Consider the following 24249-nt stretch of genomic DNA (forward strand, 5'->3'; position numbering starts at 1 on the left):
CGGTCTGTGATCCAAGAGACTTTGCAGAAATGCTTCAGTTCTGCTCTGTGTGGGGACAGTTTCTGAGGAGGTTTGTGCTCCCTGTGCCTCTACCTCCACGTGAAGTAAGATTTGGGGGCAGTAGTGCAGGGTGAAAGTGGAGTAACCTAATGCACATTCATCTCCTTTGGGTTCAGTGGGACTACCCAAGTGCATAAATTTGCTCTTGGGCTTAAGCATTTGCAGGATCAGCAAGTAATGAGTGAGTCTAGTAAACAATAGGGGGAAGTGAGCAGGGGAAAACAGGAGTTACAGTAAAAGATCATGTGGCTATTTAGTTAAGTTACATGCATATCTTGGTGGCATAGGTTGTTTTGTAATGATGGGATTATTTTCCCATTCCCCTTTCTTCTTTTTCCCTACGTCATTTTTAATGCAAACCATTCCTTTTCGGACATGCACACTCATGAGTGAAAGTTGCTAGGATTACTTTTCAGACCTCTAGCAGGGCTTCCAGTCTTGTTTAAACCTGAAGGCTCAAGCATACACCTGGCAGACCCATGAAGGAAGGAAAATCATCTCTGCCTCAATTAGTCTTTGTATCAGTCTTAAAGAAATGAAAATATCTAATGGAAACATGGTCATATGGTTTAACTTTACTATTTCAATGTTCAATACATTCAGTCTATTTACATTCATAAACATGTATATACTTCCTATCATGATCATCTAGAGTATGTTTCACTAAATGTTTCCTTCCATATGCATCTTGATACTACAGTTTGTATTTTCCTAATGTTTTGTGAAGCGTGTTGTTTTTGGGGAAAATCCATGCTTTAATGTTCTTAACTTCAAAGACTTGGTTTCTTCCATGCAAACCCTGTTGTTCTTCAATTATGAGATTTAATCTGTTGTTTATGGAAGTTTGAATCCACTTTAAGAGTATTAGATATTTTTATGCATGCACAGATGCATTGCCAGCAATTCTGAGAGTATAGCTCGGTTTGTTTTTTGCCTAGTTATCCTTGTCAACAATGAGGCTTTTCAATTAAAGTGATAAATGAAGTGCCATGCCAACATTAAAAGTCGACGCTTAACATTGAAAGATTTACATCATTGAGGAAATAAAGCTAGATAGTTATTTTAAAAAAAAGATTCCTTGTTATCTTATGTCAAGATAAGATTAAGGCTGATAGTCTGGTAAAGTTTTCCGTTTCAGCTAACACAGGGTGCGTGTGTTGGGGTGACAGGGAGAGGCTATTTATTGGGTGAAGATTTGTAGAATTTCAAAAAGCTGGCTAACTTTTTTATAAAACTTTGTTTCCTTTTCCTTTTAAAACAATTGCCACCATTTTTCAGAACAGTTTTGCACCCTGATACCAGTGATCCAGTATGTGATGTTGGGGCGAAACTAAATATTAGGGGCTAATTGACAACCCAACTGTTGTAGACTTATGGATGTCCCTGTTTTGTATTAGATGCGAGCAATTACCTCTGAAGCGAGCCCTCCTGGCCTGCATGGTTGATTTCCTTCCCAAGTATCAGGATCCTCTCATGCTCTCTCTCTCTCTCTGCAGGTAATGATGAAAGCAGCTGTCTGCTCTCTCCTCGTTGTCCTGATCAATGTACTTGTGTGGACTCAGTAGTGCGCTGCAGTAACAAAGGGCTGCGCATCCTGCCCAAAGGCATTCCCAAGGATGTGACTGAGCTGTAAGTTACATTTGATGGTACTCATTTCACAGGAAAAGGGCACTAGGTACTGTGCCAGTTGAGGTCCATGGAAGTTTGCCCTTGACTTCAGTGAATGAATCATTGTACTTTGATATTTTCCTTATATTTTTTTATTGTTGTGGCCTCTTTCTTGTGCCTGAGTAGGTTGTAACTGCCTATGTTACTCTGCCCAGAGGAGATGTCATTTTAAATTGTACGCAAGCCATGTATTTGTTTCTATTCATTCTATATGTGGGGAACAAATGAATAAATCAATACTGTATAATATATAGTGCATTTTTAGCAGCTTGAGTTCACAATAGACAGTTTGAAAGAGCTATGGAAAATATATTCCCTACATACGCATCTGCGGGCTAATTATACCACTTCATGGCATTTTTCAAAAAATCCAGCAGGGAAAACAAACAGTGGATTCTTTTCTTTTCTCTTCTCATGAAATGTCTAAAATAACAGAGGTAATTAGATTAAATTGTAAAGTGAATGTGCATGAGTTGAGGGAGCCATTCTAGCTTTCTTCATTTGCTATGAATTTACATTGTTTTTTGGTTCTTTCCATGGAAAGAAAACGTAATACTGGAGGAACTGAATGGCTTGAAGGGTTGGTAGTAGGAATATAAAGCTTTTCACCTCTAGGTCACACATTGAAAGCTAGCCCAGCTGCGTAGTTACTGGAAGTTGTTACCAGCTAATGACTGTTTATATATGAAAGTAGTTGGTTACCGTATGATGAGAGTATATGAAGTTAGTCAGTCCATTTCCTACTGAACCATATCTGATTTATGCTAATTAGCACTATTATTGGTAGACACAAGAGAGACCAGGAATATAACAGGCATTACAGTTTCACTCTTCGGGTTATCCCCTCCTGTTCAGTGGAGGGAATTTTGCACTGCTGCTGCACATACTGTATTTGTGTAAACTTTTTTCTCAAACACTATGTGGCACCTTCCATAGATGTCTTTTGGGGAGGATTAAGCAACAGCAAACTACGGCCACTTTACTTCTGAAACAGAATGTCCACACAAAGGTTTAATGCACTTCTAATTATGCACATTAACTTCACAGCTTTACTTGAATAATCTTAACTTTTGTGAGTGTGCCAGTGTAGAGAAACCCATAGTGAGTGTGTGTCGTGTGATGTCTGGTGTAAAATATAGCTCCAGGGTGTTTTGCATAGATGCACACACTACTGGGAAAACCAATTACTACCTAAAATGCTCAAGATTGTTTTTTAGTTATTAAAGGAAATTTTTGCTGAATGAAGTATAATTCTGCCTTGAAAAGTTACTCTAATTGGAGAAGTGAAAGAGTACACGTTTAATGTGTTTCAGTGATTTCTGGTCAAATTTGCTCAGTTCATGGTGGTAATAATATGGTTTCATCTGAAAGTCAAGTCCATTCTTATCCTTCTAATGTGTCATCACCAATAGTAAAGCTTCTGCAGACTAGATTCTGCCCTCATCATGCTGGAGCTCCACTACTTCCCTCGGGCATGATTTGTAGTCAATGGGGAATTACAGGTATTACTTCAGTTCCATATAACTGTGCAACACTGATGTTTTTATGGTCAGGATTCTTATAATGAATGTAATAATATTTTATATGCTATACACCAGTGACATGAGTTAACTTCATTCCTATTGTGACAGTAATATCACAAATTCCTGCAGTTTGCTATATCCTTTAGTCATTCTTTCCAAATGAAAGTAGCAGTCTGTGATATTACAAGTACAGCTGCATGGAACTGAACAGTCTAATCTACTTGAATTTGCAACCTTCTAGTTTGGCTTTGTGTTTTAAATCCAAAAACTTAGCAATGGAACTAACTCCAAACCATACCTGTTTTTGCGTGCTTTCAATTTTGCATGTTTTGGAAGTAAAACCCTGAATCAGTCTCAGCTGATTTTGCCACTTGCTGATTCTTTCAGCCAACCTGGGCTGAGCTTCCAGTTTGTCACTAAAAACAAAGCCAGGCAAATTTCCCTTGACATCAATTCCTGAAGCAAAAGGTGTGTGATCTTTTGATTCAAAGCATGACATGTCTGAAATGAAAAGAATACAATCAAGCTCACAAGTTTCCTCTTTGCTTCCAGGTCCACGTCCAGATGTTGGTTATGTTCTAGAAAGCCTTGTATCATCTAGAACCTACTTATCTGTCAGAATTCCAAAAGTTTTAGATTTAAAAGCTTTTTAAAACTGTATTTCAGGGGTAAAAGCTACCTGAAGATTTTCATTTTCTATTAGCAATCATAGATTCTTCTGTGCCTCCCACCGTGTCCCTGCTATATATTGAGGACAGTTAAAGTTTAACAGATTTTTTAAACTACTAAGTTTTGACTTCCATAGCTCAGACATTTCGAAACTGTCTGTGTTTCTCTAATAGCATCAACTACTGCTTTAAACCACCACGTATTCATTACCTGCTCTGGCAGAAACAGGAGCAGCCCAGCAGGTTTAATAGGACTATGAAACAAATGTCTTCCAGTCTCTGTTTCTATAGCAAGATGGTAGATTTGGAAGAAAGAACTGGAACCCAGGAGACTCTCCAGCAGATTTCAGTAACTTGCAGGAAAACTAGATTTTAGAGTTAACCCTTGAAGGTGATGTTTTTACCTCTCATCAAAGCATTGCTATGTGACATAAGGATGTATCAGAGCCATTCGCCAGTCTATATTCAACACATCACAGGATACATCCTGAGTCCTTGAAGATGCTATTAATGATCTGGATGATGGGATGAATTGCACCCTCAGCAAGTTCGCAGATGACACTAAGCTGGGGGGAGAGGTAGATACGCTGGAGGGTAAGGATAGGGTCCAGAGTGACCTAGACAAATTGGAGGACTGGGCCAAAAGAAATCTGATGAGGTTCAACAAGGACAAGTGCAGAGTCCCACACTTAGGAAGGAAGAATCCCATGCACCGCTACAGGCTGGGGACCGACTGGCTAAGCAGCAGTTCTGCAGAAAAGGACCTGGGACGAGAAGCTGGATATGAGTCAGCAGTGTGCCCTTGTTACCTGTTGGGCTGCATTAGTAGGAGCATTGCCAGCAGATCGAGAGAAGTGATTATTCCCCTCTATTCGGCACTGGTGAGGCCACACCTGGAGTACTGTGTCCAGTTTTGGTCCCCCCACTACAGAAGGGATGTGGACAAATTGGAGAGAGTCCAGCGGAGGACAACGAAAATGATTAGGGGGCTGGGGCACATGACTTATGGGGAGAGGCTGAGGGAACTGGGGTTATTTAGTCTACAGAAGAAAAGAGCGGGAAGGGGGGGGGAGGATTTGATAGCAGCCTTCAACTACCTGAAGGAGGGTTCCAAAGAGGATGGAGCTCGGCGGTTCTCAGTGGTGGCAGATGACAGAACAAGGAGCAATGGTCTCAAGTTGCAGTGTGGGGGTCTAGGTTGGATATTAGGAAAAACTATTTCACTAGGAGGGTGGTGAAGCACTGGAATGGGTTACCTAGGGAGGTGGTGGAATCTCCATCCTTAGAGGTTTTTAAGGCCCGGCTTGACAAAGCCCTGGCTGGGATGATTTAGTTGGTGTTGGTCCTGCTTTGAGCAGGGGATTGGACTAGATGACCTCCTGAGGTCTCTTCCAACCCTAATATTCTATAATTCTATGCTCTATACTGCTAGTGAGCAATTATTCTTTGGCAAGTGGTGCCAGTTATTTAAGTAACCACTTCCTGTGGCAGGTTCAAGATCCAATCTTCAAACTGCATGGCTTTTGAGTAGCTAATCTATATATACAAAAGATCCACAATGGTCTGTGTGAGAAGGGAATCCTTGACCTCCCCAGCCAGAGTGGCAGTGGCCTCTCCATGGCTACCACTGTAGCCACTCATACTCCAGCACTCCCCAAAAGACTGATTACTTGCCAACCATTTCAGCAGGTGCTGACCTCCCACAAGGGAGAAATGACCAGTTTCTCCCCCAGCCTGCCTCCATTCTCAGACATACTGCACGCTGGTTTGCTGTGAGCCCTGAAGAGCAATGGCTCCCCTCATGCTGGGTGGCTGTATCCTGCCCCTCACACCATGCATTAGAATAGTAGTTGTGTCACTGTGGACAGAGCCCTTGATGATGGCTGGGGCAAGGATTTAGCATTTATTTTCCTGATGATTCATGGCTCTTTCTCTGGGAGGGGTCTGATGTGGTGCTCCAAGTAACGAAGCGGAATATTTTAGTGGAATTTTGATGAATGCTGTGGAGTCTTGCATTTATAAACTTCAATTTTCCATGTTAGAATGGCAACAAGCTGTCAGCTGAAATGCTTTTTATTAAAATGTAACATACTTTATACATCACATTTTAATAAAAGAACACGGCCATACAGCTTACCAAGCCAGTAAATTAGTGTTGCATATAAAACTCCAAAATACCTCTACAACAGGAAATTTCTAACTGCAACAGGTACTAAATAACAAAGTGCTGAAATGAATATACCTCTTACAAGGGGACAGAGAATTTCATTCTGCAGTGGGTAGAATTTCATCATATACTACTTCAGGGCAAAAGCCTAAGTGGAGCATCAGCACTAGTGTTATTACAATGATGGCAGGCTGGAAACCTAGGCTCTGCCTCTCCAATTTTCCTCCTGGGTTTCCATTCTGGATTGACTATAGAGACTCATAAGCATGTTGAACATAGAAACTGTGTCTCGGTGCCCTTGATGTCAACTTTAAGGAAGGGCAACTTGCATCAAGTCTCCACAGTGAAGCAATTACTCTTAACTTTATTGCTTTTATCCTTTTTACATATGAAATACATTCTAGAAGGTCTGCTTTGTAATTTGTACATTAATTGAAGTCTCAAAACCAGGGGTTAATAGAACTATCCAGAGCTAGGCATAGTGCAGACAGGTGCTGTACAAGTTTTCCCCATACTGCTTTGCCAACACACTTCCATCCTGCTATTCCAGTGTCTGTAAATGTAGAGATTGCCAGTCATATTACGTCCCAGTAAATGGCCTGGTTCTGTGATGTGCAGAAATCTGGAATTATACAGGTAGGGTCAAATCTTCAGAAGTTCCCATGAGGCATGTGCAACACCACAAGTCTTATCAACTCCAAGTTTTTGACAAATGATTAACTGGGGAAGGAGTGAAAGGACTTTCCTCAAAGAGACGGTAGGACTATTATGGGATCACAGATTGGGCCTACGGCCATACAGCACATGGACAGATTTGGGGGGAGTATAAAATGGAAGACAATACCTGAAAGCCCATTCTTTCCTTGACATTTGGAGCCATTCCTTGACATTTGGAGCCATGCTGCCAAATGACACCTACCTGCTTCCTTTGCTCTATGCACAGTTCTGAAGGGAAGACTTGTCCTTTGAGTTTATTCAGATATCTAGTCCTGCTGGCAGAAGTAAAAGAGTAGCATACTGATCCAGTATACAACCTAACTTCCCTCCACATCAATGCCTCAGAAAAGTTTTTTTTTTTGTCTGAAGCAACTTTCCCAAGCATGCTTTCCATACATTACCCCAGTATTTGAGTTTTATTTCTTTTTTTAAAAAGGAGCAGTAATCTCTAATAAAGGCCTGGCTGTATCTAATAAAGGCCTGACAGTATCCAGCTGCTGTTATTAGGTCTATGGGAAATAGCAAGGTTTTGCATCGAGGAGAAAACATTGGAGTTACTTATGTTATTATAATGAGCAAAGTCTAGTTTTAGATTAAATATACATCAATCATGTTGTCTCTGGACTCATAATACTATGGTGACCCTAAGCACTTGGATAGAACAGTGATAGGGGTGATATGAAAACCTAGATGTACATCAACTCTTTTAGTGCCTTTTTTTATTTGTATTGCTATGCATATATACAAAATGTTTAATGTATTCCTGTCTCTCACTCTCTCTTCCTTTCCTCACAATCTCCCATTCTCTTCTTTGGCAACTTCAGCTTCCATGTTGATGACCCATCCAACCCCTTAGCTGTACATTTCCCCACCCTCACCTCTCTGTTCTACCTGCAGATCTGGTTCAACTCTCACTCGCTAAAAGGGCCGTTCAATTGACTTAGTCTTCACCAAGCACTGCTCTCTCTGAGCTCTCTGTTGCTCAATTCTCCCTCTCTGATCATCACCTGGCCTCTTTCAGCAGCGCTCATTAGCCCCCTCCCTCATGCCCTGTCACTCAGCCTTTCCCTGACTTATACTCAGACTGACAAGGGTCAGTGAGATCAAAGGCATCTAGATACTGTGAAGGTTGTCTTGCCACATCAATTGTACCTATCCTTTAGGCATCCTGGACACAAGTTGGAAATGCAGCTGATCCTAATAAATGACAGAAGGTAGCCCATCACTATCATACTCTAATGGAAACCCTACTGTTCGGGGAAAACACAAATACATAATTTTGCTAAGAATCTTTTTGAAGTGTCTTCATCTACCATGTTGGACATTGCATTGGATATTTCAGTTTTCCAAGGACTGGTCCCTTGCATCCTGCCCAGGCTTTCCAGTTTGATTTATTTTTTAATAGTGTCCATTCTCTGTCCTGGTCAGTCATATAAACATGACAGGAACAGGGGTATGGAGCTCAAGGAATAAGTCCTGACACAGCTCCACGTGCTCTATGCACACACACAAACTCACTTTTGCTTGGCTGACTATGAGCCCCTTTGGAGAGATGAACTCTTTGGCCTGGTCCACACTAACCCCCCACTTCGAACTAACGTAGCTGAAGTCGAAGTACCTTAGTTCGAACTTACCGCGGGTCCAGACGCGGCAGGCAGGCTCCCCCGTCGACTCTGCGTACTCCTCTCGCAGAGCAGGAGTACCGGCGTCGACGGCAAGCACTTCCGGGATCGATCCCAGAAGATCGATTGCTTACCGCCGGACCCGGAGGTAAGTATAGACGTACCCTTAGAAAACATTTTTCCTCCTCCTGTCCCCACTGTCTTCTTGTGCTGTTACCTGTCACCACAAGTTAAACAATGTTCTCCCACATGCCTGCTGTACATCAAGGCATACAATGACCATCACCAAAATGGGCGAGCTCTCCATCCTGTTTTGCTCTACTCTAACCAGTGAGACTGGGATAACACCCAATTTGTAATAGTGGCCTAGAGTAAGTAGCAGCAGCAGTTTTCAATATAGTACTGTGCATTCAGCATTAACATTACTTTTGAGTACTGTACATTCAACTTGTTGCAATCAAGTAGATACAGCAAATTTACTCTAAGGAGTCAGCTGAGATGAATATAGACTTACTAGCATGCTGTGTGCCATTTCCCAGTGCTGCTATATTACCATCTGCATCATTTCTGCTAATCAATGTGATAACCCTGTAGTGGAATAGCTGATAGAAATATCTGTTTGTGGATGCAAATGTCTGTCCTTTCCTGGCAATCAGCACTATTTGTGCACTAACAGTTAACACGCAATTAAGTGAATTTTCTTTTTTAATAAAAGGAGAGAAACAATTTAGCTGAAAGCTTAGGCAGACTTGGCCTTGGGGCTGCATCAGTCAGGAAAGATTTTGCAGTCTGCTTAATATACTGTAAATGGAAAGCTCTTTCAAGTTGAGAGAGTTTGAATTATTCTATAAAAGGGTATTTTTAGCTATAGCCAAAATAGAGAATTTAAATCCGTATTTCAAATCTGACCATTTAAAAAAAGGAAATAGATCAATAGTTATAAAATGGCCTTTTGAGGTATTAGGTATTAGGGTATTAAGGTCTTACAGTCTTCAGAAAGCTGATTTCAACACTAACAGAGCATGATAGAGAAAATTAGCTTTGGAGCCCTCGTTACTGTCTTTTAAACAAAACCATATTTTCTACGTCATTTTTAAATAGCAATTTTAGTAGAGATGAGCCCAAGCTAAAACCCTGCTCATACTTCAGAGAGTTCAAAATTCAAGCCTAAACCTAGATCTGAATCCAAATTTTGCAAATGCCCCAGTCTTCTTGGTGAAGTGAACTGAAACCCCAGACCTCTTCAAGTCATTGAAATCTGAAATTTCCTGATACATTTCATACTTCACTCCCTCACTTTCTGCCAGACTATCTTTTTTGGTAAAAGAAAGTTGCCTTGATTTCAAACAATGTTCTGAACATCCCATCAAAAATGTTTTGACCCTAACTTAATTTTAGAACTTAGATGTAGCATTGCCAAGCAACTCCTAATTTTTATCTTAAATGTTTTTTTTTAAAAATCCCAAAATTACAATAGTTTTTCCTGTCCTTCCCTTGTGCCTCTTTAGTTACTGTCTGAGAACTGTATTTTCCTTTTGCCTTCCTCTCTTAGCACAGAATGCTCCTGTGGACTTGCCTTTGTGGCCGAGCAGGCATTCTATCATACAAAAAATTACAAGAGATTCAAAGCATTACATGACACATTGGCACCTTGTGATAGTGGTATCACCTCAAATCCAAGTGTTCACCGGTATAAAAAATTGACAAGTTAGAAAAGGAGCAGCTGTCATTTTAAATGCATCATTTTTATTTTTTGTGTGTGTGTGTAAAGTTAGTGCCTGTGAAAGGTGCTGGAGGGAATTCCTGGAGTCTGAGGTGCCCTCTCTGTTTTCAAAGCAAGCAGAGTGCATGCAGCAGCACTTCAAGGCATGTCCATGAGCCACAGCCATGAGCAGGAGAAGGGCCATCCTTAGGGGAAGAGGCATTCAGTCTTTGATCTCTCTAAGATTACCAGAAAGGAGTTTAGCAACTTTTATTGCTTCGTGGTGGGGAGTTATTTATGAGAACTTTAATCTCCTTTTTCTGAGACTCTAATACACATTTGATAATAACAACTTTGTTACTGACCCACCTCGATTCACAAGAGCAACCTAAAGGGGTAAGTTTCTATATCGCATTACCAAAATCCTGAGCCATTTCATCTCCTTTGGTGAAGTCATTATGAGGTAGTGTATGTTGTAGTGGTTAGAGCATAGGTCTGGAAGTCAATAGTTTAGACCTTGTTCTCTCTCATTTGCTGTGTGATTCTGGGCTTGTCCTTTCTGCTAGGAAAGAAGATTGAAATTTCCCTATGTAATTTTTGAGAGGATGGCCTTGTAGTTCACACACTGCAGTGGGCCTCAGGCAATCAGGGTTCAATTCCTTGCTCTTCCATAGAGTTCCTGTGTGGCCTGGTGCCAGTCTCTTACTCTCTGTGCCTCAATTTCCCCTCTGTAAAATAGCAACACTTCTCTCCTATCTCTTTGTCTGGGAGTAGATTTTGTTTATATAGTTTGTAAGATTCAGGGGGATAAATTTCTCTTACAATATGTGTGTACAGCACCTAACTCAATATGCCCTAACCCAGGGGTAGGCAACCTATGGCACACGTGCCGAAGGCGGCACGCGCGCTGATTTTCAGTGGCACTCACACTGCCTGGGTCCTGGCCAGCGGTCTGGGGGGCTCTGCATTTTAATTTAATTTTAAATGAAGCTTCTTAAACATTTTAAAAACCTTATTTACTTTACATACAACAATAGTTTAGTTATATATTATAGACTTAGAGAAAGAGACCTTCTAAAAATGTTAAAATGTATTACTGGCACGTGAAACCTTAAATTAGAGTGAATAAACGAAGACTCGGCACACCACTTCTGAAACTTGCCGACCCCTGCCCTAACCTGTTTGTAATGCTCTTTGAGATTACAGGGTGAAGTTGCTGTACGAATGCTTAACTATCCATACATTTTATAAAATAGGTACTCACAAAATGAAGGTAAATTGGCACCTTCTTAGAGTTCCTAAGACCAAGATCTTCAAAGGTATTTAGGTGCCTAACTCCCACTGAGTTCAATAGGAGTTAGGCACCTAAATACCTTTGAGGGTCTGGCCTTAAATCCTTACTTGACAGATCTGTATTAGGAACTGCAGGGTTGGAAAAACCTTTTCAGATGGCTTATATCTGATTGAACTTTACTTTTTATTTTGCATCAGAGACATGGCAGATATTAATTTATTATCAGAATGATGGATAAAACTTAATAGGAATTTTAAGTGTACCTATTGGACCAGCTCCATCAATGGTGTGATGCTGTACGCAATGAAATTAAAGTGGGGATGAATTGGGCCCAAATATTTAAATCTAAAACTACAGAGCTACAGCATCTAAAAGCATTAGGAATCGAAAGATATTATTTTGGCCTCCAGACAGTTCTCCTACATTAAGGCAGCTGATGTACACTCAGGTTGAAGATTGGAGATGACTCAGAGAAGAGCTTTGAGAATGATTAAAGGATTAGAAAGCCTGCCTTTTAATGTTAGACTCAGGGAGTTCAGTCTATTTAGTTTAACAAAGAGAAGGCTAAGGGGTGACTTGATCACAGTCTATAAGAATCTACATGGGGAACAAATATTTAATAATAGTCTCTTCAGTCTAACAGAGAAAAGTATTACCAGTGTCTAGAAGTTAAAGCCAGACAAATTCAGATGGGAAACAAAATGTAAATTTTTAACAGTGAGTAATTAAGCATTGGAACAATTTCTCAACAGTCGTGTTGGATTCTCCATCCCTGGCAATTTTTAAATCAAGGTTGGATGGTTTTCTAAAGGAGCTGCTCTAGGAATTATTTTGGGGAAGTTCTATGGCCTGTGCTATACAGAAGCTCAGACTAGATGATCACAGTGGTCCCTTCTGGCCTTGGAATCTATTAACCTAATCTGTGGATAATTTAATCTGGGAGATAAATTTAAAAGTACATTTTTTTGGTTCATACCATAGTTTCTTTGCCTACTAAAGGTCAAGTGAATGAATTCATTCTGTCTTTTGCTTCTTTGGCTAAGAAAGAAATGAAAACAAAATCTCTTCTCTGAATTATTTTGGTTGTAAGTTTTTCTATAAATGCGATACTATGATGTCCTCTGTCTCCAAAAGCTTTTACCACCGAAGCTACAAGCCAGGTTGCTTTAGCTAGAAACAGGTTCTCCTCTTAAATGGGGGATAGCCACTAAGGAAAGACATTATTGTTCAATGTATGCTGAATTCACTGAATTATTTAGGCTTAGGTTTAAGTGTATTACTTTGAATTTGGGCCTTAGCTACTATATTAGATTAGCTCTGTGTAAATGTCACGAGAATAAAGTTCCACCATGAGGTATGATGTGGAATCCAATCAAGTTCGGTCCTGTGTAAATGGTGGTGCTTTTTCAAATGCAGCAACTCAAATTAACGTCTCCCATTATATCATTATATTCTGAAAAGCTGTGGTGGTTTCAAATTAACTCAACTTAAATGGGCTTTGAAAATTCTTTTTCTAGAATTTGTCACCATTGTTTGTATAATATGGCAGAAAGTTAAAAAGGAAAGTTTTGTGCACCCCTAATAATTGCTGTGCATGATAATGATATAATCATTAATTTTTCAGAGTAAAATTATTAGGAAGCTGTTGTGTTCTATTCACAAAGTGTTCCATTGGTATAAATATTACCCTTTGTGCTAATACCCTAAGACAACTGGGAAATTGTTGAGAATATTGTAGCTGAATATGCTCTGCAAAGAAGATATGCTGTAGCAGTCCAGCTCCAGAGGCACAAAGGTTTGTCTCTGTCTCAGTCAGAATACTGAAGAATTAGAGTACAACATACACCTTTCAGTGTTCAATTGCTAAACACCCACCAGATACCAAGAAAAAAGGGGGGAAAGACCTTTTCTAGCAAAAAAAGCTGTTTAAATTGACATCTATTTCATGTCAAAATGAATTGGAAAATGCCCCAAAAATGTATTCTGAAGGTTTCATCACTGTATTCTATTCATTTGATAGCTGAGGATTTTTTCAATTTATTATTAGGCTCCAGCATCTAATATCATACGAGAAATTCTTCCCGGGGTTTGTTTAGTTTAGAAGGCAGAGCTGAGACAACAGAAAATGGGGGAGGGCATTATTCTGAAATAGAAGAGAGAAAATAAAACACGAGTTGATATAAATACTATATTCTGTAATAAATGGCAGTAGCTTTTCTGTATACTCCTATTTACTTTTAAATAATTCAGACAAAAACTCAACTTGCAGCAAGAGTCTTTTAGACCAAATAGCTTGCACAAAATTATTTGGCGTTGTAGCAGCCTACATGGAGACAGAACCTATAACATGTTAGTCTCTGTAATTATTGTTGTTTACTGTTATAAATGCAGACCAAATAGGTTTGTTACCAAAGAAAATAAAAATTATGTGTGGCACAGATTCTAAGATCATTGTGTTATATACTCTACTGTGTGTGGGTGTACATACTCCCTGGTGATACTTGATAACCCTTTGAAGGACATCATATTGATTGCAATAACCTAGGTCTGTCTATGGAGAAATACACCAAAAGGGGCCTCAGAGGGATGAAATCTTTGCATGCATTGACTGAAGCAGAGCCTTTCTCCACCCCCCACCCCCCACCCGTATATGAGGAAGCTGGATTTGTTTCCCCTGTAGAAAAGGCCACTGGAGTTTCATGGAAAACTGGCAGATGCCTCTGCAGTCACATAGGCCAAAGTCAAGTTAAGTCCTACAGTTCTGTACTGGCCTTTCCCCACTGGAAGTTAAGGTGACCAGATAGCAAGGGTGAAAAATCGGGATGGGGTGGGGGGTAATTGGCACCTATATAAGACAAAGCCCCAAATATCGGGATTGTCCCTATAAAATCAGGACATCTGGTCACCCTACTGGAAGTACATTTCCATTGGAACTTCTCTACCATTGCCTTCCACTGGTCACAGCTGTCCACAAAACATTGGGATGAAAGCAGAAAGAACTAGAGTTATATTATTTTTGACTAATTTCTCCAGAGCCAAAATGAGGACAATGCATGTACCCCACCCCAGTCTGCCCTATCACAACCTCCTTGCAGCCCCATGACCTTGGGGAACCCTCCATGGCTTCCTGGGGTGCAAGAAGAGGGTGCCAGAGAAGCAGCAAAGCCCCCCCTTCAGTGCAGAAGGTCCATCCCCTCTTTGTAGGTGTAGGGGCTATGATCTGGCTCAGTGTTCTTTTTTTAATTATGTCTTAATCTCATGATAGTTTTTCTTACAAATAAAAAAAGCATCTCCTAATCTGAACCATTCCCACTTGCCACGGGTCTCCCATACTAGAGTCCCAGCAGTGAGAAGGTGTAGACACATGCTGGGAAGCCATGTTACACTTTCTGCCTGAAATACCTTTAGGATGTAGAGCCATTTTCCTGCTCCACTTCCACAGAGTTAGTTTAAAAGAGCAGTTTTGGCTTTCAAGGGCCTGATTCTACAGTCTTCATCTCAGTGAGGTTATTTGAGTAAGGAGTGCAGGAGCAAGCTCTCCAGGTCTTAAATATGGATACACAGTGTCCAACACTAGAGTGAGTGGACCCTCCATAGATCTTGACAGCCCAGTTAACAACATGAAATGAAATGTACTGTTTCCCACTTGAAGTGAGACTATATACTATTGCCATCTGGTAGCTATTTGAAGCACTTTCAAATCCTTAACCACCATTCCTAATATCTCTGTTTTGTAATACTTCCATAATTAATCCCTCTTGCATTTTCTTTGCTTTATAATACTTTGACCATACCAGGCTTACCTTGATCTGATAGTATTAAATAGGAATGTATTTAAAATTGAGAGTTTTTATGAGAAGTCACAAATTGACATAAAGGGTCTATTGTTTTCTACCCAGCTGCATATGTGCTACTGCTTGTTTTTGTGCAAATTGAATTTGCACATGTGTGGGTGGATAAGCACCTATATACCATATCCATGTGTGCAAAGATGAACCACATAATTGAATATGTAATTTCTGATGCTTTCCAATGGAGATTCATAACCAGCATTGTTAAATGAGGACATCCTGGCAAAATTTTAGCATTTATAATGAGTTTTTTTCAGACCCAAATTAAGTGATGATTTGAGTGTCTCTGGTATGAGGACACTTGTAATTGCCCCAGAGCTATTACAGTCTTTATATATTTCATTAAATAATGAAATGTGTTTAAGGAGTAAGGGTCATAACTTTGGAAGATAACATTATATTCCAGGATGTATAGTGTGTATACATGTAGCTCCTGTTCAATGATTGGTGCACTTAGTACTTAATCTTAGGGAATAGTTTTCACATCTTGACATGTGGAGATTTCTGCGTACATGAACGTTAAGGAAAATTACATGCCCAAGATTGACCAGGTTCTCAGGTATAGGTAGAATCTTCCAGGGCTAAAAACTAGTTGTCATGTATTTGGTGTTAAACAGATAATATTTATATTGAGAGAGACTCCTGGCCATATAAAATTCCTCCTATGTTAAAGATTTCTTGCTCTGCAGAGTGAATTCCTGTGAACAACGTTAGTTTTGTCTTTAAAAAAAATACATTTTTTCAATGGTGCTGCAGTGCGTACCTAACCTGGAAATACAGTCTATTGTATTAAGTATACCTGCTGAATGTAGGAGAGATTTTGGGGGGGTACAAATGGGAGTTAAACAATCAACCATGATTTGTGTTTTTGCCCCCTGTATTACTGTAGATTGTAAAAATAATAATAATAAAAAAGAAGTCTCAGGAGATACTGCAATGAAACTTTTCTAAAATAATCAGATGTTTGGATTGGCCCTATTGGAATAAGTGAGGTTCTGATGTACAAATATCAAGTAATGCAACATTCCAGACAAGGGTTTATTTAAACACTGTCTGTACAAGCTGTTTGCAGTCAGAGGGCAGAAATTGTTCTAATGGGGTCAATTAGCATTTGGAGTTGCTTGTAAAAACTTTAATTAAATATAACCTTATACCAAGGGCACACGATGTGTGATTTTTTTTCTCCTTCTATAAGAGTCTTCTATGAAGAGCTAAATGAGCTTTTATTTGAGTTGCAGGTCAATGGTCCTTGCTATACTCACTTCATATTTCTGAGCAAAACCACCAACAAGCTACTATGGTGCTTTGGACTGGAAACTATGGATTTACAAAGCAAATAAATTCTAGTAGCGTGTTAGTATAGTTTCAGAGCTGTGATGATTCAAAGATTCCACCCCTAGTTACTACTTTTAAAGTTCTAATAGATCCTGCATTTCCCAAAAAATACAAGGCACACAGCCTGACCTGGCCAAAGTTCATGTTAATGTGTGTGCCTAATCATCAAAATGTGACTCTTTTTCAGATATCTGGAAGGAAACCATTTAACAGCTGTGCCAAAGGAGCTGTTGACCTTCAGACACCTGACACTGATGTAAGAAATGCATGGTTTTAATGCCAGCAAAATTAGATTATTCTTTCCTCCACATGTCTTGAGTGGAATATGGGGAATTGTCATTTGGCACTCATTTTCTGAGTGCCTATCATGTCAGCAATTGTTTCCTTTAAGTGTTCGTAAAGCTATTATGTACTATGTGACTGTAGTTGGGTGTGGCAGATTTACCTGTACAACACTGGTAGGCTTGAAAGGCAGACATCAATTTCTTATGTTTAAACCATTACTTATGATATTATAGCACTGAAAAAATGAAGGCACCTAACAAAGCCTTTTCTTTTTTTGTTGTATAAGAAGTGGAGTTGTCATAACTGTAGGTTCAAAATAGATCCCAACAATCAGACTCTGTTCACCCTAGTACTCTGCAGTAGTTGCATGTGTATGTGTATACAAAATACGTACACACTACCTGTGGAGGTGATAGCAATGTGACAAATTGCAGATCCATGTGATAAATTCGTTGTGCGCTTATGAATGCTTCGCCTGTCCAATTTCTGCCCAGAAATTTCTTTTACATCCACTGCTATGTTGCAATGCACTGAAAATGTGCCCTAGAAGATGCTTGAGAGTCTTGTAGAGAAATAGTCTGATGTGCCTTGCTGTAGGATTCTTCCAAGGCTGATTATAAGAGATGATGGCAATTGATAATGGCTAGCTTTGAAATTGCTTACTTTGCTGCTTGAGTCTACTTTAACATTTAAAAATGACTTGTTTTTAAAGTCATTTGTATGAATGATGTATCTGCTGTGTGTATTTCTTTAGTGACTTGAGCAACAACAGCATCAGCATATTGGCCAATTACACCTTCATCAACATGACTCAGCTATCAACACTGTAAGTAATCAGTGGTTCCGGCATCAGTTTTGTTGTTCAGTACAAAAAAAACAGTTGCATTAAACAATGAGTATCTCTCTTGTTATGTAAACTGATGGCTTTCCATGCTGCTTCTTAAGTAAATTAGTAGCAAGATAAGCAAAGAAAAATATAACACTGCAACTGCATTTTCTGATTCTCCTAGGATCCTGAGCTACAACAGACTCCGGTGTATTCCAACACATGCATTTAATGGACTCAAGTCTCTTCGAGTGCTGTAAGTAATACTTGTTCAATAAGTCTGCGTTACAGCTTATTAGGATGCTGTCGATGACTGCAGGATTTTTAATGAGCAGATGGCTCTCACTTGATTCAGTACACCATAAATATTTTCACACAATTAGCTTCAATGTACGTGTACTTCTGTGCAACACATCCTGTACCAGCTGACACATAAAAACGGCCACACTGGGTCAGACCAGAGGTCCATCTTGCCCAGTATCCTGTCTTCCGACAGTGGACAGTGGTTTGAGCATTGGCCTGCTAAACTCAGAGTTATGAGTTCAATCCTTGAGGGGGCCACTTAGGGATCTGGGGCAAAATCAGTACTTGGTCCTGCTAGTGAAGGCAGGGGGCTGGACTTGATGACCTTTCAAGGTCCCTTCCAGTTCTAGGAGATAGGATATCTCCATTAATTTAAAATTTAATTTATTTTAATTTATGTGCCCCAGAGGGAATGAGCAGAACAGGTAATCACCAAGTGATCCATCCCAAAACCCATTCCCAGCTTCTGGCAAACAGAGGCTGGGAACACCATCCCTGTCCATTTTGGCTAATAGCCGTTGATGGACCTATCCTCCATGAACTTATCTAGTTCTTTTTTGAACCCTGTTATAGTCTTGGCCTTCACTACATCCTCTGGCAAAGAGTTCCACAGGTTGACTCTGCATTGTGTGAAGAAATACTTCCTTTTGTTTGTTTTAAACCTGCTGCCTATTAATTTCATTTGGTGACCCCTAGTTCTTGTGTTATGAGAAGGAATAAATAACACTTCCTTATTTACTTTCTCCATACCAGTCATGATTTTATAGAACTTTAACATATCCCCCTTAGTCATCTCTTTTCCCAGCTGCAAAGTCCCAATCTTATTAATCTCTCCTCATACGGCAGCCATTCCATACCCCTCATCATTTTTGTTGCCCTTTTCGGAACCTTTTCCAATTCCAATATATCTTTTTTGAGATGGGGCGACCACATCTGCATGCAATATTCAAGATGTGGGCATTACCATGGATTTATATAGAGGCAATATGATATTTTTGTCTTATTATCTATCCCTTTCTTAATGATTCCCAACATTCTGTTTGCTTTTTTGACTGCCACTGCACATTGAGTGGATGTTTTCAGAGAACTATCCACAATGACTCCAAGATCTCTTTCTTCAGTGGTAACAGCCAATTTAGACCCTATCATTTTATATGTATAGTTGGGATTATGTTTCCCAGTGTGCATTACTTTGCATTCATCAACACTGAATTTCATCTGCCATTTTGTTGCCCAATCACCCAGTTTTGAAAGATCCTTTTGTAGCTCTTTGCAGTCTGCCTGGCTCTTAACTATCTTGAGTAGTTTTGTATCATCTGCAAATTTTGCCACCTCACTGTTTACCCCTTTTTCCAGATCATTTATGAATATATTGAATAGGACTGGTCCCAGTGGTGCTGGAACGCTTTTATAGCAGGGATGATGAAAGCCAGCAAAACTCTCCCCGAACATTTTACCTCGTGCGCCCCCTACCATCGCCCCCCCCCCCCCCACCAAGCTGAGGCCAGAAGCAGGGCTGTGTCTCCAGAAGGGGGGACAAGGACAGGGATAATGAGTCGAGGCTGGCGCCACGGCTGGGGGCAGGCATGGGGCCAATAGCAGAGCCCTACATGCAGAGCTGGCAGCTGGGACCCTGCGTGCGCGGCCGGGAGTGGGGCCGTCAGACGGGACCCAAATACACAGTCGGGAGCGGGGCTGGTAGTCGGGACCCTGCATGCATGTCCAGGAGTGGGGCGGGCATGGGGCCGGCAGCCGGGATGCGGGACACCGTGTGCGCGGGCGGAAGTGGAGCCAGCAGCCAGGACCCTGCGTGTGTGGCCAGGAGCGGGGCGGACAGCCGGGACCCCCAAGCACAGGGCGAGCAGCCAAGATGCAGGACCTTGCATCTGTGGTCAGTAGCTGGGGCCAGCAGCTGGGACCCCTACTTCCCACGCCTATGACTGGGCCCAGTCTAGACCCCTGAGGGACACCACTATTTACATCTCTCCATTCTGAAAACTGACCATTTATTCCTATCCTTTGTTTTCTATCTATTGACCAGTTACCAATCCATGAGAGGACCTTCCCTCTTATCCCATGACAGCTCACTTTGCTTAAGAGCCTTTGGTGAGGGACCTTGTCAAAGGCTTTCTGAAAATCTAAGTACACTATATCCACTGGATCCCCCTTGTCCACATGCTTGTTGACCCCCTCAAAGAATTCTAGTAGATTGGTGAGGCATGATTTCCCTTTACATCTAGGTGTTGCAGGTGAATGGTAAGCTTTTTCATATGCAAAGAGTAATCATATATTTTCAGTATAAATGTCCTTGCTTTAATATTATGGGGACAAGAATGAGCAAGAAAGGTCTCCATGGGACAGCCTACAGTGTGTTTGTCTGTTGGAATACAAAATGGTAGCAGCCTGTGCAGAATGGAGGAAAACATCTCTCCATTTATTCCCCTGTGGCCTATAGAAACGGATAGAACTCTAGAGCATGGGTAAAATTTTCTAGAGGATGCCTCAGAAGCTATAACAAGTATGTCTCTTTTAAATCCTAAAAGTTTTTAACAAAGCTTGAACTTCTGTAGAACCCTACTGAATTTCACAGGACAGTTCCTGGATGTTGTAGTACACAGAAACCAGTGTGAACAGAGATGATTATACCAGCCAGATATATGGCTTTGTAATGTTTTGGCATGGGAGAGCCAAATTAAGAAGTGACTTCTTCCTGTCAGGCTGAGAAATTAGTGCCTGCAACAGTGATTCTCTGCCTCTATGAGGATGGGTATAGGTATCTGTTTTCACTGTTCCCAAGGATGGTAAGGTTGGCAAGCGGTGTGACATAGAATTGGAGGTAGCTGTCTGCCTAAGCTGGTTGTCAAGATGGGCCAGCCGATGAGAATCCCCTCTGTGATACAATGCACTGAAAGCATATTATGAGTAGGATCAAAATCATGGGATGAGCATGGGGGGAAGGGCATACTGAATGCAGAAAGCAGGTGAAACTCTTTAAATTAAGTTACCACAGCTCTACTCTGCAAGATGTTTTGCTCACCTGGTACTCAATGGAAATCAAGAATCAGAGCAGAAACATTCACATGGCAAGGAAAAGACTGCAACAGGCTGGTTGTGTATTTTACTTTCATACTTCATACCTGTGGCTCTGTGAATTGCTGTGACAAATGAGAACCTCTCAGATCAGAGGGAAATTAGGATCTACCATGTAATAATGATACAAGGTTTGATTGTGCAAGACAATCCATAACTCTTCTTGCCCTATTTAATGGTTTACACCTCAGCTTTATTGTTCCACCTCCTTGCTATAGCATGCAATAAAAACATTAAATTTTTACTTTAAGGAAATTTTCTTTTGATCATACCTCACAAGAACTGTGCCTCCTGTAAAGGGATGTCCCTCATCTCAAATTTGCCACCACCACATATAAACCTGCATTGATCTCTCTTTTTATTATTGTAAATTACTGATCAAACATATGTAAGGATGAAAGTGATGCTATATATTAGGGGATCTCAAACTATTTCATATAGACCATATAATATATCACCATGGACCATCTCCTGTCCCATCTGTGATTGTATAACATATCTGTGACAACCAAAGCTATCACTTACATAGAGAAGTAACATTACATAAATACACCGCTACCTCGATATAACGCAACCCGATATAACACGAATTTGGATATAACGTGGTAAAGCAGTGCTCTGGGGGGAGCGGGGCTGCGCACTCCGGTGGATCAAAGCAAGTTCAATATAATGCGGTTTCACCTATAACGCGGTAAGATTTTTTGGCTCCCAAGGACAGCATTATATCGAGGTAGAGGTGTATTTAATATTTGTAGCTGTTTGTAATGCAGTTTAATAGTTGGGAAAAGGGTTGCGTCAGCACCATGTGACCAGGAGTATGATATGGAGAGGAGAAACAGGCTTTCCATCTTTTTTTTTTATTTGGGCAGCGTGGATGCAAATAAATGACTTAAACCCAATGAATGATCAGCAAAAGAAAATATTGGAAAGGAAAATAGCAATTTTTATGAATTTTCTGGGGATCATCTCTCCCCATATCACCAGTGGTCTACCCTACATGTAGTAAATATTTATGCTCAGAGATGAAACCTCAGCTCACATTAAGCTGCTTGCACTACCATTTTTCTAATGTCCCTCAGTTTGGAGAAGATACACGACTCTGATAAACAGACCTTTAGTAATAGCAATTGTGTACTTCCATGCTCAGCCTTAGACATTCTGACTCCAGTTCTTCTTTCAATAAAAAACATTAGCATGAAAACCAGAACAGAAAAAGAGCCTAACGTATGCATGAACCAGAAAATGTGTAATCAAGATTCTCATTAGTATTTATGTCCCTCGAGTTATAAAAGGTACTTGCTTGTACACTTTGAGGTGCAATACACCTGATTTGCAGTTGAGTTCAGAGCAAGGGAGATATCACTTTAAAAACTCCAGGGCTTTTGATTCCTTATCTCTCTTCTGTTTGCTGTTAGTTGTCACATATGGCTTCTTTCTGACATTTCAAATTCTCTCCAGTAGCACAGTTGTGAATCAATGCCCTATCCACCACAGAAATGGTGGGGTAAAGAACCTCAGTGAAGTAGTTCTTTGGATGCAATGGTGATTATCATGGTAGCAGACACATATAACTTCTTAGCACCCAATCCCCCAGTGGTGCCTAGTGAGCAAATTGTTAATGAATCTCCATGTTATCCTCTTTAAAAAGTCTATAGGCGTTTCTAAATAGGAAAGTTCTGGCCTATAAGCCTCCAACAGCCTCCAATCTTGTTCTTCAGTCCAGCACTTCTTTCCCTAGTGGTGCTTTCCTTCAGTATTAAGGTGGAGAAGACATGGTATTATTTAGGGCCTTAGACTCCTCCCATTCCCAGCATACCCTATTAAAAGGAAAGTAGTAGGCAACCTCACCCTCTACTCTCTTTTTGTCGAAAAAGACTGCTCTGCCTCTTGTCCCAAATCTCCTGTGGTAAGGACAAATTTACTAGTGCCTTCTTTATTTTTTCTTGGAAGCAAAGTTAGGGAACACAATGGGGAAAAAGGGAACTTCGCTCCATGCTTTTGCCCTCCCCAAATAAAACTAAACTAAACAAAAAACAAAGATCTTTTTTCTCTTAAGACTCCAGACTTGGGGAGTCTGAACAGTTAGGGGAAATGAGTCCTATTTCTTGAAATCATGGATTTTTCCTTCTTAAAGTGCCCTTTAATTTCTCTCTGACTTTTTGCTCTGCCTTGCTCTCCCAAGTTGGATCCCCTTGAAGTAATATAGAGTGGAATATATAAAGGGAACCTCAAAGGGCTCCTTAATATCTTTGACTTTTCTGAATCATTTTACAAAGCTACTAACACAGTGTTATGTGACACATGTTCACCTACCAACATCTCAGGGTGTGTCTATACTACCCACCAGATCGGCGGGCAGCGATCGATCCAGCGGGGGTCGATTTATCACGTCTAGTCTCGATGTGATAAATCGACTCCCGAGCGCGCTCCCGTCGACTCCTGTACTCCATCACCACGAGAGGCGCAGGCAGAATCGATGGGGGAGCGGCAGCAGTCGACCCACCACAGCGAAGACACCACGGGGATGCCATTTTAGATTTGGTTTTGGTGAGCAGTGAGGACCTCGTTGAGGAAATGGTTGTAGGGGACAACCTTGGCTCGAGTGATCATGAGCTAATTCGGTTTAAACTAAATGGAAGCATTAACAAAATTAAATCGGAGACTAAGGTTTACGATTTCAAAAGGGCTAACTTTAATAAATTAAGGCGACTAGTTAGGGAAGTAGATTGGACTAACATATTTATGGATCTAAAGGCGGAAGGCGCCTGGGATTATTTCAAATTGAAGTTGCAGGAGCTGTCGGAGGCCTGTATCCCGAGAAAGGGAAAATGGTTCGTAGGCAGGAGATTTAGACCGAGCTGGATGAGCGAGCGTCTCAGACGGGTGATTAAGAAAAAACAGAAAGCGTACAAGGAGTGGAAGATGGGAGGGATCAGCAAAGAAACCTACCTTATTGAGGTCAGAGCATGTAGAGATGGAGTGAGAAAGACCAAAAGCCGTGTAGAGTTGGACCTTGCGAGGGGAATTAAAACCAATAGTAAGAGGTTTTATAGCCATATAAATAGGAAGAAAACAAAGAAAGAAGAAGTGGGACCGCTTAAGACTGTAGATGGAGTGGAGATTAAGGATAATCTAGGC

At 40.7% G+C, this 24249-nt stretch overlaps 1 protein-coding gene across 1 annotated transcript in view; it reads left to right on the top strand.

The window, feature by feature from the left end:
• SLIT3 (slit guidance ligand 3) overlaps nucleotides 1-24249 on the top strand; it is a 798116-nt gene that overhangs the window by 621409 nt on the left and 152458 nt on the right. The window contains exons 20-23 of the mRNA XM_065410175.1: nucleotides 1557-1689; nucleotides 16795-16863; nucleotides 17647-17718; nucleotides 17903-17974. Of these exons, the coding sequence (XP_065266247.1) occupies nucleotides 1557-1689; nucleotides 16795-16863; nucleotides 17647-17718; nucleotides 17903-17974 (346 nt within the window). The remainder of the gene's footprint in view (nucleotides 1-1556; nucleotides 1690-16794; nucleotides 16864-17646; nucleotides 17719-17902; nucleotides 17975-24249) is intronic.

The sequence above is a fragment of the Emys orbicularis genome, chromosome 8 (assembly GCF_028017835.1).
Source record: "Emys orbicularis isolate rEmyOrb1 chromosome 8, rEmyOrb1.hap1, whole genome shotgun sequence".
In the NCBI taxonomy this organism is placed as follows: Eukaryota; Metazoa; Chordata; order Testudines; family Emydidae; genus Emys; species Emys orbicularis.